Below are 20,863 nucleotides of genomic sequence, written 5' to 3'. Positions count from 1 at the left end.
GACAGCTGTGTGAATCCAGGTATATACTTTGTTTATAATTTCATATTCGAATTTTGTTTTAATATATATATGTAAATAACGTCGTTGCCGAGTGGAAGGATTGAAACAGGTCTTAGACCGGGAAGGAGGGTACAAAATTTATTTTTTAATTATTAGACAGAGCAGTAATGAAAAGTGTGTACTTAAAGTTTTGCTCCTCGGTTATATGTTAGGGAAAATCTTGCAAAGTAAAATCCGTAAAGTGTCTTAATTTAGGGAAAGAGGGAAATCTTAGTAGTTGCTATTGGTTTATGAAATAGATCGAGCGTTTCCCACAGAGAACAAAGGGAAAAATGACCTGCTTTTAATTAAATGCATACTTGAGCCAAAAATAGATTTAAGAACAGGATGTGGCTTTTAAAAGTGTGTGAAAGTATTTCGATTAGAATAATTAATTAGGATAACATAAAAAGATTAATAGAAGCTTTTTGTATTATATATATATATATATATATATATATATATATATATATATATATATATATATATATATATATATTACAACTAGTTTTGTGACCACATGTATACACACATATGCATGCGAAATGGTTAATTTTAGATGGGTACTTTAGTATTTTTGTTGAAATAATATAAAAATATAGAGATAAGTGAAATGGAATCAATCAATTAATTAATGAAGATTAATTAAATTAGTGCAAAACAAAATACTTTTATGCAAAACCATTTTATATATAACCGTTAATTTCGGCCGAAACAAAACAGAACAAAACAAGCATTTCAGAAGCAACAGTTAAAGTTCGAAATAGGTTAAGAAATCTTAAAATGACACCATCTGTAATATTTACTGCAAGAATGATTTACGGCACTCCCACTCATTTTCTAATTAAATATTTAATTTAATTAGAAAATTCCTAGTACACAAATCCCTAACTGCTTCCAACATTACTCCTTCACAATTATTTAAAGTATAAAATGAATTTTAAAGAAATGCAACTGAAAAATAAGTAATAGAACTATATTATCATATTGACCAGAATCGAAGTATAATATATTCAAAATAGTCAACGTAGGTTAATGAAAAATAAAGATAAGCGAAAGTGAAAATATTGAAATTCATTTTTAATCCAGTAGAAATCCTTTAAATAATAATTGCTGAAAGATTTTCTTGAAAAGAACAATTTCAAAAATGTATTGTAGGAAAAGCTTTATTTTGCTTTTTTCGAAATCAAAATAAAGAAGTGTTGTGTATAGTTTATCATATACGTCATTGTCAAATAGTTTTGTAAAAAAAAAAAATATTTTTAATATTTTAGCTATGGTTAAAAAGAACATAAAGTTAATTCATCTGAAACACAAATTTGAATATAAAATCAAACGAATAAAAAATTCTTAAGGAATCAAACACTTACTAGTGAAACTAGTAGTTACTAGCAACTTTAACTATAACTGAAATCATTGGTGCAATATTTCATGTATTTCTAAAAGGAATAAACCCCAAACAAAACTATTTTTTTCTACAGTTGAATGCCGTAAAATAAGAGGGGTCGCTAGCAAGGAATTCGGTGCACGTAAAATGTAAATATTTTTCCGTTTAGAATTGTAATAAATCATAAATACGCGCATGTGATATACGATGTTAGTTTTATAAATGTAGAAATTTTTACTGTTTGCAGGTTTCCTTAGTCTCTAAATACAGTTGAAAATCATTTTATTTACTTTTTTCCCGGTGTTTTTTTCTTTTTTTCAATTAGAATGAAGTCCGTAAAGTAAATTAAAAATTAGAAAATTTAGAATTTACTAGATAGTAAATAGCTCAAACTTAATTTCTTCTGTTACATTTAATTCACAGCGAAGGCTAAATCTAATGATTTGCATGAAAACAAATCACAATTAACCTTTAAATCCATCCTTTCTCTGAAAAAAATTACTATTTCAATTAAGTGTTCTCTAGCAGCAGTAAGCAATACTTGGAAGTGACTGCGTGTGACATTATTAGTTTTTAATCATTTTTGTCGAACAAAGTGATTCGGTATCATTTATTTCTTAGCTTTGCTATTCAGTATACCGCATTAATTGGCAATTGCACTATTAAGTTTATTGAACAAGCTTTAGAAAGGTCATTACTGATTAATATTATATTCAGTTCCTTTAAACATGAAATTTTATTTAGTCCCTAATCTCAATATTTCATTACTCGTTGTCCTTACTCAGCATTATTAAAATAATAATTATAAAATAACTATTTTTTGCCTAACTATCAATTTTTTGTTGAGTTAAACTTAGAGCGTAAGTTAATTATTATAATTATCATTGATCTTTTTTTTTATCCCTGCCACAAATTATCTTATGGAATAGTCTAAAGTGTATAGTTTCATTTATTTTTATTATTTATTTATTTATTACCCTTCTCGTTAAACTTACATTAGTAAATTCACAAAAAAAACGTTAACTTATCAAGAGAAAGGTTAACTGAACACAGTACTTTTGAGAACCGATATATGATGCTAATGATCACTGTCAACTCATGATGCAAGACTCAATAAAATGCATGCAATGTTTTCGATGCATTTTTCCATTACATGCATTTTTCGAGTTTACATTATCTAAAATAACTAAGTTTTAAAAAGAGAATTCAAATATGAAATTATAAACAAAGCCTATACCTGGATTCACTTAGCTATCAAAATATCGTTTCGTTGACAAATATACTATTAGGGGGACCGGAAAATAATGTCGTTTCGGGGCGTTAAATATTCGTTAGTCTTAAAAACCTATTCATTTTTTTTTATCCATTTCGATTCATTTCCGATCCAGCATTGAAAGTTTGTTGCTAATCAGACATCAGGAATCAATAATTAATACTAGAAAGACTGAAATACCTATATTGCCCAAAAGCAGTCAAAATGACTGCATTCTGAAAGAATAAATAATGTGTAAAGAAATTTGTTTAAAATTAGTTTTTAATATTTTTAATATTATTTTCAGTTATCTAACAAGTTATTAGTAAATACCAGCAATAAAAATAATTATAAAAGTCACAAAATTCTAAGAAATTGCGTAATTATATACATCATTGTTTTTCTAACTGAAATTAAAAAGTAGTCAAAATGACTTCCTTGGGCAATCTAGTGTTAAGAGCATACTGTCGATCTCAACTGGAATGAAATAATGCTCAACGGTAATGCTAATTCAGTCACAACCTTGCATTCCTCACACATCGCTAGAACGTTTCTAATTAAAACTCATGTCCGAATTTCAGTATCCAAGGAAAAACGTTTCCGGAGTTATAAGAATAAAAAACAAAGACAAACAGAAACTCTTCATTTTACTGCTATATATCAATTATTATTTCAGAAAATAATGCGCATTGCTAATGCTAATCCCGTTCTAATATCTGTTATCTACACATTGCTGAACTGGCTCTAATGAAAACTTATGGACGAATTTAACAACCAGGGGTTAAAATAGGCCCTCTCCTCTTTGTCTGAATTTCAGTATCCTAGCAAAAACGGCTCTGGAGTTATGAGAATGAGGGACAAAGACAAGAAAAAACTCGTCATTTTACTGCTATATATTAGTTATTAGCTCCGAAGACAATGTGCAATGGTAACGTTATTTCCGACCTAATCTTTCGTTTTCCACACATTACTCAATCGATTCAAATTACAACTTTTGAATGATTTTTAGGATGAGGGGCTAAAATTCCTCTTCGTACCCTTTGACTTGATTTCAATTCCTTAGAAGAAGAAAAAAACGGTTCCTGAGTTATAAAAGAATGAAGGACTAAGTCAAACAGCAACTCTTCATTCTATTATTGTATATTAGTTATTGTTGTAGAAAATAATGTGTAACTTTAAAAAGGGTATTTATACATGTTTTACGCAAGCTGCTCTAAAAATAGCTCTCTAAAATAAATAAATAAAGCCATTAGAAAAATATAAGAATAAAACTGTATTAAAGAACCATGATACAATCTTTCAAAAGCTAAAAGTTGAACTATAAGATATGGCTACAGTTAAAAGAAGAAGAAAAATTTAAAACATATCCACAAGCAAAAATCGTTTTTAACAAAAAGGTTTTCACCATTTGCTCGATATGACTTGAACAAAATAAACATCAAAACCGTATTTACAAACTGCAGTGATCTCTCAGTAAACGACAACCTGCATTTTTTGTCAAAACAATGATCGAAGAGGTTCAATTCCTTCCCGAAATATGTTCTCCCGAACTTTTATAGAGCATCCAAAGTACCTTGGAAGAAGTTTTCGAAACAGAAAGAGCACAGGAACCACCATAGGCTCATTAACGGGAATCCATCATTCCAGCTACCCAATCAAAAGACGGAGCTCTAACAGAGCTTTGTGTCTAGTTTATCTGAACATGTTCTTCGAACAATAGGACGGAGTAACAACAGCTATAAGTTTTCTTCTTTTTTTTTTAACCTGCCCTTTCATGTAATACGGGGATACTTTATTGCTTCGATATTAGTTATTCTTTAAGTTAAGGTGAATAACCTGGTAGTTTATCTGCCATTCTTAATACTCGCCACTTTTATTGAAAAGTATGTCAACGCAACTCTTAATTTAATCGGAGGATTTTAGCAGAAGTTGTGTATTGTATAAAAATTCCATCTTTACTGCTTCGATATTAGTTATTCTTTCAATTAAGGTCTGCCATTCTTAATACTCGCCACTTTTATTGAAAAGTATATCAACGCAACTCTTAATTTAATCGGAGGATTTTAGCAGAAGTTGTGTATTCTATAAAAATTCCATCTTTACTACTTCGATATTAGTTATTCTTTCAGTTAAGGTGAATAACCTGGTAAGTTATCTGCCATTCTTAATACTCGCCACTTTTACTGAAAAGTATGTCAACGCAACTCTCATTTAAATCGGAAGATTTTAGCAGAGGTTGTGTATTGTATAAAAATTCCGTCTTTATTGCTTTGATATTAGTTACTCTGTCAGTTAAGGTGAATAACCTGGTAGTTTATCTGCCATTCTTAATACTCGCCATTTTTATAGAAAAGTATGTCAACGCAACTCTCAATTAAATCGGAAGATTTTAGCAGAAGTTGTGTATTGTATAAAAATTCCGTCTTTATTGCTTTGATATTAGTTACTCTGTCAGTTAAGGTGAATAACCTGGTAGTTTATCTGTCATTCTTAATACTCGCCATTTTTATTGAAAAGTATGTCAACGCAACTCTCAATTTAATTGGAGGATTTTAGCAGAAGTTGTGCATTGTATAAAAATTTCATCTTTATTGCTTTGACATTAGTTATTCTTTCAGTTAAGATGAATAACCTGGTAGCTTATCTGTTATTCTTAATACTCGCCATTTTTATTGAAAAGTATGTCAACGCAACTCTCAATTTAATCGGAAGATTTCAGCAGAGGTTGTGTATAGTTTAAAAATTAAATTAGCAGATTTTGAGAACAATCTTAAAACTTCAGTGTAATAACTTGGTTATGTTTAAGTTCGAAAAGTTGTTTTAAATTTTTTAGAACAATTCACTTAATGTAAAACTTATCGTATGATTTTTATATATTATTTGTGATTAACCACTAAATAGAAAAACAAAAATCTGGTAAAATTACCGTACTCTATGGTATAGACATTTCTGGTAAAGGTAAAACCATAATTCGTTTTAATAAAACAAAACATGCGGTATTTAAACTATTTATTTAATAATTTTTCCATTCATATGAAAACAGTTTACCAGTAATTCTGTTTTTCAAAATTATAGTTTTCATTTCCGCACATTTAGTAAAGAACACAAAAACTGTAAAACAAATTTAACCGAATAAATGTTTGTTTTATGTCATGCTCTACGATATTATTATAAAATTTCCGAAATTCAACCCATACCGTAGAAAGTATTATTAATTTTACTGAAATTATTACCGGCGCGTTTCCATGGAAGTTACCAAGCTTGTGGATGCTCCCATAGAGCCAGAAACACGTTAAATTTTACCATTTTTTGGGTATTTTGACCATACATTTTTGTCGGTGTTAGTTGGACAAAAATATCGCAATATTTTTCAAAACTGTTGTTTCTAAAATTCAATATATATATATATATATATATATATATATATATATATATATATATATATATATATATATATATATATATATATATATATATATATATATATATATATATATATATATATATATATATATATATATATATATATATATTTGTTTTAGAAACAATGCGTGTAGAAAACATTTAAACTGTTGTTTAATGCAACTAATAATGAGGTATTTTTTAATTGCCTGCATTGTCCCACTTAGAGTTTAATCCTACAATATCATACAATAGATTTCAACTTTTAGCAAGTAACGAGACTTTAAGAAAATAGTATATTTAAATTTTTCGTTCTTAAAAACTTCTCGATCTATCCATTTCAAATATTGGATTTATCATTTTAAATTACATAATTAAAGTGATATTAAAATTTAAATACCCCTCCATTCAAACAATTATTAAAAATTAAATGCGTATAGAAAGATTTTTTTTGTTGATAAAATAGATCTACAAATAAATAAATGCAGACACAAAATTATAATTGTACAAAAACTGAATTAAATATCAAACAGCTTAAACTTTCAAACTTCCCTCTTAACTAAATGACTAAACCACTTAAACACCGTATTTTCTAGATCGCTGGTTCCGCCCATTTTTTAAAGGAGAAAAATTAGACAAAAAAAAAAAATTTTTTTTCGTAACTTAAAGTATTGCCTGCAATACCTAATATGCATGTTCATTTTAGGTACTACTCGATTTCATTCCTACAATTTTTAAAATTGCATGTCACTATGTGAAAAGATAAAAAGTAACTCTGTATTCACCTTTTGAAGTTATACTTCTTATGCGACTTCCAACAAGGTTGCGTTAAACATTTAACCCTACATTTTTATTGGCCGGGAAATCACGTGGTAGGATCCAGTTTTCCCTCATTCATTTCCATATTGTTTTGGTTCTCACTAGTATAAAAATAATAAAAGTCATAAAAGTATTGTTTTTCTATAAATATTTATTAGTTTGTTTTGATACACATATAATTTAATAGGGTAGTATTTTTTATTTTCAAATTTCGTGGTTAACAATTGGGTATACTATAGCCTACGTCACAGATCGTGTTATTCCTACTAAATTTAACTAGTAAACAGCATTTTCTGCGAACTTGATTTCTAGCAACAAGTAAAAGCATCAAACGAAGTGTCTTGTTTATAAGTCGCTACTCGCCAGGTTGGAACTGTATTAGTCTATACTAAACTGCAATGTTTCTTGACAATGGAGAAATATGCTGAGGGCAAACGAAGAAAATAGTTCCCGGTGCGATGTCTGTATTTCGAGGTAAATTACGCATTTCACAATAGAAATATGATAAGTTATCTTAACCCACACATACATAGAGTTAATTTGCTATAATTTTCTTAAAATTTTATATATTTTCAAATTTACGAGCGGCGCATCGCGGAATGGTATCTTTATTTAGAATTGAAGGCGTTAGCCAATGAGAGCTCACGATCAACAGATCCCGCCAAAGCGCTTTTAGGGAGAGCTTTTGGCGTGTAATTTCGCGCGCGTTTTATTGCATATTATCTTCAATCTTTTGCTGTGCTGTAGTTTATTTTTTATCGTTTGAGAAACCAGCTTTTTTAAAAGCTAATATATCGTTATAATTCTACCTATTCGCTAATTTCGTTATTATTAAAATAATGGAATCTACTCCTAAGTTGAACTACGTCTTTCAAATCCACAAGAAAGGCAGCGCTTTGAAAAGCTCTGAAAAGACAATTGTTATGAATGTATTTCATAAATTGCGAGAAGGGAATCCCAGTGATTCTATGAATGATGTGCTGTGTAAAACTTCGGACTTAACTGGCGTATCTACCAGCAGCATCTCACGGATGCAAAAAGAATATGGCGTTAATGGCTCATTTTCCACTCCTGGGAAAAAAAGACATGCAGGAAAATGCATAGGAACTAGACTACAAAAGTTTGATGACTTTACTTTGTGTGCCATTCGTCGGAAGGTACACTTGTTTTTTAAAAGAAATGAAATTCCAACCGTGGCTAAAGTTATGAAAGTAATCAATGAGGATTCTGACCTTCCGAACTTGACTGTTGACGCAACCAGGAAGCTAATGCTCGATTTAGGATTTGTATATAAGAAGCGATCCCGCAATTCAATGCTGATAGAAAGGTGGCGACGTCAATTTTTAAGACAAATTCGTCGGTACCGAAATGAAGGAAGGAACATAATTTACACCGATGAAACCTGTGTGAATTTTGGTCACACAAAAAAAAGCAGTTTGGCAAGACACATTTATAAAGAGACCGAAAGATGCATTTATGTCAGGCCTCTCAACTGGACTAAAAGCGCCTTCCGGAAAAGGATCCAGGTGGATCATTACCCATGCTGGAGGTGAGAATGGTTTTGTCAAGGAAGCTGAAGATATCTTTAAAGGAAAAAAAGGTAAAGGTGATTACCATGAAGAAATGAATGGTGATTACTAGAGCCCGGATTTTGATGACCTAAAAAACCTCAATTAATGCCCTTAAAAAGTTCAAAAAATGCCCTTACAAACTGCAAAAAATGCCCTTAAAAGTGCAAAAAATGCCCTTAAAATGCGAAAATTGCGCTAAAAATGCCTTATGACATGACTTAAATAGAAGTAAAAATATTGAACTAAAACAATGTTACTCTTTAAAATTATTATGAGTCGTTTCAAAAAATATAAAGCAATGCAATACTTGTTCTACGTTCATTAAAGTTTGAAAAATTCGTTTTATATCCTAAAATAACAAAAAAAGGAAAATAATTGACTCCAAAACATTTTCATTCTGTACAGAAACTTAAATGAATGTAACAACTTCCGTCTCATAATATTACTAAATATCAGAATTACAGTGGATTATTAAATTTTTTTTTAATATTTTGAAATGTAAACGAGCGTCTCTTGTCTGAAAGCAAATTTTTATACCAGGAGAAGCTTCTTTCAACGTCTACTGATGTTATTGGTGCGTACTTGAAAAGGACTGTCACACTTACTGACAGTTCTTCTTCAGTTTGAAAAGATGTTGCTTCACCTGTTAATATCCTAGAGATTTTCTTCATTGTTTGGAAGCCAGTGTAATAATAAAAAATAATAAAAATTGGAAAAAATTAACAAAAAATTTAAAAAATGCTTTAAAATGCAAAATACGCCCCAAAATTCAAAGAAAATGCCCTATAAATCTCAAAAAATGCTCTAAAAGACAAAAAATGTCCAAAAATGCAAAAAATGCAAAAAAAATGCAAATGTCATCAAAATCCGGGCCTTAGTGATTACTATGAAAATTGGTTTCAAAATAAGTTACTCCCCAACCTTGCTGCCAATAGCATTATTGTGATGGACAATGCATCATACCACAGTCTTTTTGTGGAAAACATTCCTAACTCTTCCACCAAAAAGGATGACATTCGACAATGGCTGACATCGAAAAACATTTCCTGGAGCTTTGACATGCTAAAAGCTGAACTTCTGCTCCTCGTGTCTAATGTCCGTAACAAATATGAGGGCTATCGGGTTGATAGACTAGCCGAGCTTCAAGGGCATACTGTTTTGAGACTGCCACCTTACCACTGCGAACTTAATCCAATTGAACATATTTGGAGTATTGTGAAAGGTAAAGTTGCAGCCGAAAATAAAACATTTAAAGAGAATGAAGTGAAACAGATCACGAAAGAAGCAATTCAAAACATTTCTACTGAAACATGGAAGAACTGTGTCAGCCATGTTATTAAAGAGGAAGAACTAATGTGGGAACTTGACGGAATGTGTGATTTTACCGTTGAAAGTTTGGTTATTAATGTCGATCCTGAATCAACTGAGACTGCTTCCGAAGGAGACACCAGTACTGATGAAGTTGTGTGTATGTCATCATAAATGATACATGAATTAATTTTTTATTTTTAAGGAATAAATCTTGCAGTGTGTCATCCTTAATACCTACTAAGCTAAACAACTAACTACTAAGTTTATCAACTAAAAACACAATAAAAAGAGCTAGTAAATAACTTGTTTTTAATAGTATTAATCTGTAAAAAAAAACTATCGAATAAAATAATTCCTTTAAGTATATTTTGTTTCAAGTGGACACATTTAAAAGTAAAAATAGGTACTATTTAGCTTTAAAAAAATTAAGTATACTTTTCAAAAGTGTAATAGAACAGTAACAATGTAAAGGGGAAATTTAAGAGACTGAGTATACAAAAATGAAATGGTCAAATAAGAATAGAATATTCTAATGTAAATATAAAGAAAGGTTGTGGTGTAAAAATACTGTTGAAAGGCTGAAGAAAATGATTGACTGTTGGGAGTTTAAATAAATATTTAAAAAAATGATTTTTTTAAAATAAATAATTGAAATTGTGATTTTATTTAAAAAATACTTGAAATTAAGATTTTTTTAAAAGTGATATAAATCAATTTTTTTTTTTTTTAAATCAATTTATTTAAATCATTGACACCCTGATATTTAGGTTGAGAAAAATATTGATCAATTGAAAAAAAAATTACACAATAATATCAGATTTATTTATTCAAACATTTGAGTATTGTTTTGAAATAATTTGTTAAAAATTAAATTTTTAAATATATAAAATTATGTAAAAATTAAAATAACAAACTCATAAATCGAATATATTAAAATTCTATATTTTTTAATTTATAAAATTTCAGAATATAAAGTTTACATATATTTATTATACCAGATTACTTAATTATGATTACGTAAAATGAATCTTTAAATTTATTATAAGTGTTTCTGATAATTTGACCAATGATTTTCTAACAATCAAAGTGCCAAACAGAATACTTAATCCGATTATTGCGCCAAATTGGAAGCTAGAAGAGTGGGACGTCATTTCGATCCTGCTCCTTACAACCCTACGGCTGAACATATTTCTCCTTCTTCCTCCGCCAGCCGTGACATCATTGTCAAGAAACTTTGCATTCTAGTATAGTTCCTTTGGAAATAATTTATATTGTTGTTTTACCGAAGTTTATGAATTTAGTAAACATATTTAAAACTCAGTTTATTAATTAAACTAAAAGGTAAATGTTATTCCTAGTAAGTGGAAGTAGTTGTGCTTTTTTCATATTATACCCAATTGTAAAATATGAGTGAAAACAATCCCACGGACAATGCGACGGATTTATAAGGTTATGTCAAGGTACGTCTCTTATGAATATCAATTGATCAATGGTTTTCTCTTCTGAAATTACATTATGATGCAGTCACATACATTATTAATACAAATACATTTTCCAGGGCGAGACGATGAGGCAACCACAAGCACTTCCACTGGTTCAAGAGGCCCACGAGGGAAAAATGCACATTATTACCGTGATTACAGAGCACGGAAGCGAGCGGAGCAGGAAAAAGAGTCGTTGAATAGAACTAGTGATCCTTCTACGACTGCTGATTCTTCTACAATTAACGTCGCAGGTTGCGAAGTTTAACTTCTTCCGCGCGGTGAGACTCCACGCACTATTTTTTTTCCGCTCTGTAAGCTGTTAGAAACTTCATTCTAAAATTATATTAAAATAACGGGTAGCAGTCGGTCCATCCGATTAACCATAAAATTTACGGTGAAGAACATTTTTTACCTTTACGGTTTTGAAACCTTTTATAACTAGTATGGTTAGTAAACCATTAATAAAGAACTATACCGTTTTTTAACCATTTACAACTAGCATGGCTTCAAAACCCGTAAAAATGAAAATTAACTTGACAAAGGAACTAGCCTTTTTGTGAGGTAAAGAGCATTGGAAAGTTCAAGACACTGGAAATTCTCCATGTGTTGAAAGAAATGTCTGTCGGTTATGAGTTCTGTCGGTTATGAGATAAACAAATTAACCCTATCGTGTATAATATGTACACAGTAGCAAAGAAGTAAATGGCTTCATTAGGTGAGCTTAGTTCTGATTTTCTAACCGTATTCGGTAAAAGCAGTTAATAAACAGTTTTTCTAACAGTTAACAGTTTGATTACCATCTTATCTATTGTAATTTGACTGTTTTGTTTGAATATGGTAAAATAAAAACTAAATAAATTATTTTTTAACCATTTTTTCCAAGAAATTTCTAACAATGTAACCGAAAAAATTTAGTATTTGACACGAATAATATTCACCAATTTGAAGGGAATCCAAACCAATTTAAAAACACAAGACAGAAAATAAAAGAAACCTATTGTTTAATCTAAAGAAATCAAATACCCTGAAAGCAAATTTTTGGAATATCGCAAAATAATATTTTTTAATTTAAAACTTTTCTATAACATTACATTTTTAAAAAATATCTAAGAAAAAACACTAATAAATTCAGTACAAATCATTTTATTCAGGAAAAATCCATTAATGCATTTTTATTTTTCGGCATTCATTAGTAGAATAATAAGCCTCAGAATTTTTTTCTACAATATTATTGAAAATAAGGTAATCCAAATTGATTTTTTAAAATTATTACGGTCTAGTGCTAGGGGCTCTTTTGGAAGAAAAAAAATAAGAATTTTATTAAAGCTAAAATAAAAATATTTTAATGCAACTATTTTTGTTCATCTTTATTTAGTATAAATATAAAAATATAAAAGAAATTGTAACATAATGCATAATTTTTAAATTTAGTAAATTATTGTAATATTTAAATACAAAGTTAAAATTAAGTAAGAATTTAAATTCTAATAAGAATTTAAGTTCAAAATGAAACATCTAACTGTTTTATTAATAAAAAATATTTGATTGTAATGGTGAATATATTTATTCTTTTATAATTTTAGTGTATTTATTTCGTAATACTGTAAAAAGTGTCTGAAATGCTAACCTTTATACCAATAAATAAAAGTATTTCATATGGAAATGGGGTTAGCTTTTATAAAATGGTCCGCGTCGTGGTGGTATAACATTGTAACTAGTGTTTTATTTTAGAAAATACACTGAGAGAAATTTCGGTGAAAAAATGGTTGAATAGTAATTTATTTAATTTTTATTTTACCATATTCAACAAAAATAGTAAAATAACCATAAAAAACATGATATTAAAACTGTTAATTGTGAGAAAAAACTCTTATTGATTGTTTTTACCTAATGCGGTTTAGCAACCAAAGTTCAAACCGCACCAACTAGGCCCACCTTTAAGCCATTTAGTTCCGTGAAGCTGTAGATGAGAGCTTAATCGGTCAATCTCATGACCGGTTCGAATCTAGCTTTGGTGCCACAATATTTCTTATTTTCCTTCAATACATGAAGAGTTTCTAGTGTCCTGCACTCTTCGATCGGTGATCCAAAACTATTAGAATAAAAAAAAACTATTATTCACACATAAATGTTACATCACCCACAGAGCTCCAATGTTCGGTTAAATTTGATTTTTACGGTTTAGTCATTTCATTTTTATGCTAGTGGTTAATTGTTACAAAATCATATGGGTTTTTTTTATTCGAAGTTCTTTAACCGTACCAAAATTTAAAAAAAATTCCTAACCTTAAACTTTATGGTTAATCTGCTGGACAGTCAGCTAGCGGATATCTTACTGTAATTTTAGAATGAAAATTCTCTCACAGCGTAGGTTCAAGTTTGAACAACTAAGACAACGTCATGATTCTCCATCTTACACGGTATTGTTTTTATCATCACTAACTGTTCGCCACCATTGAATATTACATTAACCGTGTTAATATCACATGAACTTTCTAAATTTGCTTCGATGAACGTTTTTTAGTGACCGATCCGCCATTTTTGGTACGATTGAAAGTTCGTTTTGTTTGCTATAATAGTAACAGGACCTTGCCATTTTGCCAATATTTTATTTGCTGAATCTGGTATCAGCAAGATTACTTCATCCCCGACTTTGAACTCTTCTTTCCTGGAACGCAAGTTATAATAAGCGCCATTTTATCTTGTACTTCGGTGCTGAGTTTGGCTTGATCTGCCGCAAATTCCGAATTCCTCTTTAATTCCTGCTGGTAAATATGAGCGGGTCTCAAATCGGATTGCAATTCTTCTAATTCTCCAGTCCAAGTATACTTTAAAATAGACAAAGATCCAGTAAGTTTCTACCCATAAAGAAATTGAAATGGCCCCACACTGGTGGTACTATTAGGTATCTCCTGATGCTCCCATAATATGAATGGTAATTTCAGATGCCAGTCGCGTGGGTTTTCTAATACATAACGATGTAAAAATAATTTAATGTTTTATTAAATCTTTCTACCAGTCCAGTCTATTAGATTGTACGTATGATGGTGTAAAAAATCGAGGACTAACTTCCAAACACTTTTCCAATTCTCTCGTTAATTGTGCATTAAAATTAGTATCATTATCAGACTCTTATAACATTAGGTATTCTAGTGCTTATGAATGTTGGTAGAAGCTCATCCCATTTAGCCCTTGCTAACAATGTTATTAACGTTACTGCTTTGGCCCATCTAGTATGTTGGTACACCATGGTCAGAATATAATTACGTATTTTTCTACTTGGTGGCTCAATCGCATGGCAATTCAGATCTCGCTACTGAAGTAATGGATGCATGATCCTTCTGATTTATTGCTCTAACCAGCTGGCAATCTTCGCAAGCTTGGTAATATTTTTCACATCTTCAGACAATCCTATCCAATAAAATTAATACCGTATATTTTTTGAAGTCTTACGAGTTCCCATGTGACTTAAGTCCCATGTGACCCGTGAGTGAGTCACCACAAGAATATTGTTCTTTCAAAAATATGTCGGCCTGTTCTTTGTTTCACTAATTTCCTCCTTACCTTGTTCAATATGGAATACATAACTAGTGGATTCAATTGCAATTTTCAATTTGAATGTGCATATGACTCTGTGAGACCTTTTGTCTCTTGGTTCGTTTTTAAAGACTACTCAATACGGATGACCAAGGATTATTTCAATTTTAGCTTATTTATTACTAAATTCTTGATTATAGAATTATTTACAAAATGATACATGAATTGGAGAATATAATATTCCGGAGCGCTGCTGCTCCCTTCTCTCTCATGCTTTCTCTAGCATAGTTCAACTCGAAACTCCACTCTTCTGCGTTCAAAGCTAATCTCTCCTGCGTTCAAAACTGATCTCTCTTGCGTTCCAAACTGATCTGATCTCTAAAAAATCCTCTTTCCCATAAGAAACAGTCCTTTGCTCCACCGCCAATGTAGGGGACGCCTCCAGTGTCCTTCACCCTCTGACCCTCAGGTCAAGGGGTCAATCAAATGCGTGGGAGAGGAATCAGGATCCTGACACCTCCCCCCCGGTTTCATCTAGTTCGACCTTTTTCCCTGGTCGTACAAGTGAAACCTAAAAACAATGCAAGCCCATCCCTGCACCAAAAAACAATTACACGCACACATTCCCGTGCGCAAAAGAGATTGGCCGCATTATACCTTATTAAACATAAAATTACACTTAGGACACTTGACAAACTAATAAATACAAAATCAAAACATAGCATAAAAGAACCTAATATTTTTACAATCAACACATTAAAATCACTTTTATCAGGCCAAAAATAAAATATCCATGCCAAAATCCATTTATAAAATTCCATCAATATAAAATCCTTAAAATCATGCCCAAAATTCCTGCCTAACAAATAATAATAATTAGCATACAAAATTAACCGTCCAAACTGCCCAAAACTCCACTCCTTCAAGTTCATTGACCTAATCCCATCTACCACTCGTTCAATACCACCCCCTCCATGATTTCTTAAGTGACTAGCTAACTCTTTTGCTCTACTTTTCCTTTCAGAACCCCCTTTCTGAAAACCAACCCTTATTCTCACCTGCACCTTACGGGTTTTAGTGCTGATATCGAGAGTGTTTGAATTTGCAGCTGTGTACAACTCCTTCTTAGGATACTGAAACAATTTTTCTCTCCCCTCAAACCACAGAAGTTTAGATTCCATCGCGCCGTCGCTATCTCCCTTTCTTTTCTCACAGGACAAATCCATCCTCTTCAACGCGTTAATTGGGCTTTTAACCTTCACTCCAACCCCTCGCTGACCACAAACTTCTTTGCCTTTAAAATCCTCCCTCACTTCCTCTAACATTCCTTCAAATTCGGAGCCCTGCACCTGCTCTTTTTTAAATCTTTGGCCATGAGAAAAGGGTGATTCCTTATCTCCACCCCCTACTTTCTCACCACACTCCGGATTCATTAAAATACATGGTGGATCTTCGTCCCCTCCCCCGTTTGACTCTATCTCCAACACCTCGAGACCCCCCGGAGTGATTCGCACTCCTCTCCCGTCCGAATTCTCGCAAGCAAGGTCAGTGTCCTTAGTCTCAAACCCCTTGTTCCCTTCTTGTTCTTTTCCCTCAGGACAGGTCATCTTTTTCTCCCACTCTTTTCCCCACCGTTCATCCCCTGCATTTTCAAAAGCCTGCTCCTCTAATACTTTCAACTCCCTTTCCCTTATCACCGTCGTCTCGTTTTCACTTTTGACCACTACCGGGATTTTTTCACTAGGGTTTACAATTCCTTCCCCTATCCCCCAGTTACTAGGAACATTACTGAGCTTTTCCTCTACAGCAGGGCCTATCTCTGAATTTACAAAGATCCATCTCCCTATCTCAAAATTTTCTTCAGGATCTAAAGATTGCCTTGATACGCTTAATTTAGGAACATTGTATATTATTTTTGAGAAACAAGACTTCTCCTCAACCACCTCGATTCTACGCAAATCCGATTCGTCTTTCTTCATCCTCTTTTCGTGAATAACGCGTTCTACAGAATCTTGCTTAGCCTGATCTTTCTTCTGATCTAACCTAAATCTAGTAATTTTCGGACATCCCCTCTTTAAATGTCGTACCTCTCCACAGTTATAACATTTCGGGGACCATTCTCCTGAGCTAGTACTATTTTTCCCTTGCGATTCACGCTGAAACTTACCCTTTCTATTAACATTCGGACCACTCCATTCAGGAAATTGTCTCACCCCACCCTTCACATTCACCTCCTTTCCTTCAATTCCAAAACCAAACCTTCGGGACTCCGGCCTCTCCGCTGATTCCACGGTGCCTAAACATCCAACCGATCCATTTAAATTGACTAAGGGGTTACAATCCTGGGTTTTACTTTCCTCCTCTTGGTAACTCATTAAAATTTTTGTTATCAGCTCAATCCCTTCTATAGTACTTCTTATCCGCTCATAATCATATTCCCGTTCTCGTTTTAACCATTCCAGTTCACGTATCCTTCTATTTAACGCCCGTTCCGCACCTTCTCTTAATTTTCGTTCGTGCTCTTTTTGCCTCTTTATTTCATCCTCGCGTTCCCTATCTTCTTTTAATTTTTGTTTCTCCCGTTCCCTATCTTCTGTTAATTTTAGTCGCTCACGTTCCCTATCTTCACGTTCCCTATCTTTCCGTTCCCACTCCTCTCGTTTCTGTTTCCATACCTCTAATTCTTTCATTTTTAACTCATGCTCCCGTTCCTCTTTCCGTTCCCGCCCCTCTTTAATCCCACTCAAAACATCTTTAGTAACTTGCTCCTCGTAACCCGAACTCCCGGTGATCAATGCCCTTATCTTAGCACCCGTGGCGTTCTCGGGAACCGTTATCCCAAGCTTCTCAGCTAGGACTATCAAATCTACCTTTCTTGCTTTAAAAATCAAACTCATACTGATAGTATTAACTTAATTCCCTAATCACCAAAAAAAACAATGCTATTTAACAATAAAATTAAAAAAAGGAAACTTAGTGACACTCTCGATCAGCTCCCCTACTCATACATTCAGATCCCCTATACTCATACCCCGACATTCTATTATAAAATTCAACATCTCACCTGTAAACATAACATATACAATACAATTTGTATCCTGCAATATTCAACATTACTTCTTAATACACATAAATACAAGTTACTCTTTTCAACTTTCATTGCAAAATAATACAATTTCGTACTCTTTTGGTACACCTAAAATATACACTTTTACTTTCCCCAAAATTAAACTCTTAAATTTCATAGATTCTACAGTCATAATAATTAACCATTTTATCATTTAAACAAAAGCAAACCCCTTCCTTGACCTTTTTTTTTCGGTCCAAAATTATTTTAACAGACTGCATTATAAATAATAATCACTATTAAATAATAATAAACCAAGAGCCTCGTTTACTCAGCTCGCTATTGACATATAAAAACACAATCTTCAAATAATCCTACACTTTTTTACATGTTATTAAATCAATACTCTTCTTCTTTCATACATACTCTTAATAAAGCAATAAAAAAATTACACTCTTAACAAATCAACCACTAGGTTACTTTAAAAAAAAACATCAAATCAATACTTATTATATTTATCAATAATAATCATACTCATTAATCACACAAACAATACTATAGCTAACTGGCCAATCCCTTAAGCTCAAATAAAATAACCCATCAGGTTGACTTTAAACCAAAACAAATTAAACTTATCCCCTTAACTAACTACCCTTTTTGTTAAACTTCTACCCAGAAATGTGAGCGTGTAATTTATCTTTTCATGCATGAGATAAAGCTTACCTCCCTTTATTATCTTTTCAATTGTCCTCTTTGTCAGAGAGTCGATGTTGAAACCACACTCTATGGCCACCGGTCACAGGGGGTAGCACTGGCTGCCTATCGCCTCCGGCGATAATAGTCCCGTCGATGTTGTCAGTCCACCGTCACCCTTTCCTTCAGGCAATCTTTTTCACTAGGCATTTCCGTAGGCATCCTTCTATCAAGATTGACTCCATGAGGCAACTCTCTTTACTGGGCCTTTCTCATAGTGGGCATCGGCGATGATTCTTTTCCTTAGCCTAGCAGTCCTCCTTCCATCCTGACAGGCTGCGCCATTTGTGAGACCTTTAGTCTCTTGGTTCGTTTTTAAAGACTCCTCATTAAGGATGACCAAGGATTATTTCAATTTTAGCTTATTTATTACTAAATTCTTGATTATAGAATTATTTACAAAATGATACATGAATTGGAGAATATAATATTCCGGAGCGCTGCTGCTCCCTTCTCCCTCATGCTTTCTCTAGCATAGTTCAACTCGAAACTCAACTCTTCTGCGTTCAAAGCTAATCTAATCTCCAAAAATTCTTTCTCATCAGAAAAAGTCATGTCATTCGCTCCACCCCCAATGTAGGGGACACCTCCAGTGTCCTTCACCCTCTGACCCTCAGGTCAAGGGGTCAATCAAATGCGTGGGAGAGGAATCAGGATCCTGACAGACTCTTTCTTTGTTTTTCTTCTTTACCTACATCATCCTTATTTTCATTTCCCATTTCAGATTCTGCCAGCATTGGTAAAATTGCATTCCATTGATACACGAATTTCCATTGGTACCAATACATTACATTCTACGTCAATTTCTCAGTAACTGTGCATAGTACTTCGTGGTGCATTACATTAGCTTGACCTTCCAAAACGATGGCAATCGGAATATTCACAAATTGGACATTTTTCCGTAGCTCCGAAAGCTTATTTTAATATTATTGATGGCATGTCTTATTTTGGCAATTCACCAATTAGGTTTTTTAACCACCGTTATCTCTGCTCTTGAATCGACCAAAGCTTAAACTATTTTTCCATTGAGGCTAACCTGTATTTTTTCGAGTTTACATAATTGACCATCTAATAGACCTCCATTTTCTCCTCCAATGCTCTTCGCATTTACGGGCATAACATTTTGGCGATGATTTTCCATTTCCATTTCTAAAACGAAATTTTTGGCTACTGCCACTATCATCTTCATAATGACGTCTGCCCGAATTTAACTCTTGGCGACTAGTCCGTTTGTTCTTTGGAACTTATGTCGCTTTCCTGAACTTAAATTTTGACGATTTCTGAATAGTTCTTGAGACTACAAATTTCTTCTGGGGTAGGGCCTGTCAAAATAATTCACTGGTTCTCCAAACGCCCGTCGAGTGATTTTAAAATGATCCAACTTGCCGGCTAGTTCGGTCGAGTTTGAAATTGTTCCATGTGTTTATGAAATTATTTCTAACTTCTTGAGGAACATTCATTTTCATTTGATCTGTAATTATTAATTCCTTCAAACTTTGGAAATTCCATACCTTTAATCCATCCTTGAAAATATTTTGTAATCTCGTACACATAATATATCCAAATTTTATCAGCATCCTTCTGATGCTGCACAAATTTCTGCCTAAATTTTTCATCACTAAGTTTTAACTGCTTAAATAAAAGTTCCTTCGCAGAATCGCAATTTTCGCATTCTTTGTCGGATTCTAGCATTACTGGATCGCCTACATCTGTTGGCAACAAATGCCATAAATGTGACACCCAGTCGGTCTTATTCAAAGGCTTGTCTCGCTGCCCGTCTGTCAAACGACGCCAAGTACAGTACTATGTCAGTAGTCTTTGGATGGAAGCTTGGCAATCATTACTTTCAAGAAGTCGGATGAGCAACTATGCGGCGTATTTGCTCTTTCTTTTCTATTACCCGCACTGTTCCGCTATGTTCAATTTCAAATTTACCTGAAAACTCCAACTCCAACAGGCGTTGGTTGTTGTTTTCTGTTTCTTTCTCCATTGTCTCTTTTACACATCCTTCTAGCAGTAACTACGTTTCTTTCTCTTCATAAACTTTTTATTTTACAATTAAGTCCATTATCCTGGATTTAATCATTTCTTCAGTCCCTTCTAACCAAGGTTGGCAAGTTTCTGCCGAGGTGGTTAAAACCACTGGTAGAAACCGGCTAAAACTGGCATGGCAGAAACCCTTTTCTGCCACTGTCCGGTAGTAGCCCGGGTCCAGACTGGTAGAATCAACAATAATTTGAT

The 20,863-nt window shown here is 32.6% G+C and overlaps 2 protein-coding genes across 3 annotated transcripts in view; both read left to right on the top strand.

Moving 5' to 3' along the window:
* The window catches only part of LOC107439425 (thrombospondin type-1 domain-containing protein 7B), a 524,453-nt gene that overhangs the window by 149,514 nt on the left and 354,076 nt on the right, over positions 1–20,863 (top strand). The gene's annotated exons all lie outside the window — the stretch shown is intronic.
* LOC147809357 (uncharacterized) lies at positions 9,416–9,952 on the top strand. The gene has a single exon (XM_087162786.1). The coding sequence runs from the start codon at positions 9,416–9,418 to the stop codon at positions 9,950–9,952; it is 537 nt and encodes a 178-aa protein (XP_087018912.1).

Source organism: Parasteatoda tepidariorum, chromosome 5, assembly GCF_982258835.1.
Source record: "Parasteatoda tepidariorum strain Cologne lab strain chromosome 5, Ptep-v5.0, whole genome shotgun sequence".
NCBI classification, from domain to species: Eukaryota; Metazoa; Arthropoda; class Arachnida; order Araneae; family Theridiidae; genus Parasteatoda; species Parasteatoda tepidariorum.
The sequence above is the reverse complement of the archived record's forward strand: the minus strand, read 5'-3'. Positions and strand labels throughout refer to the sequence as shown.

Bases quoted from the DNA above. Each gene is read 5' to 3' on its own strand.
- LOC147809357 (XM_087162786.1), top strand. From the start codon at position 9,416: ATGGACAATGCATCATACCACAGTCTTTTTGTGGAAAACATTCCTAAC.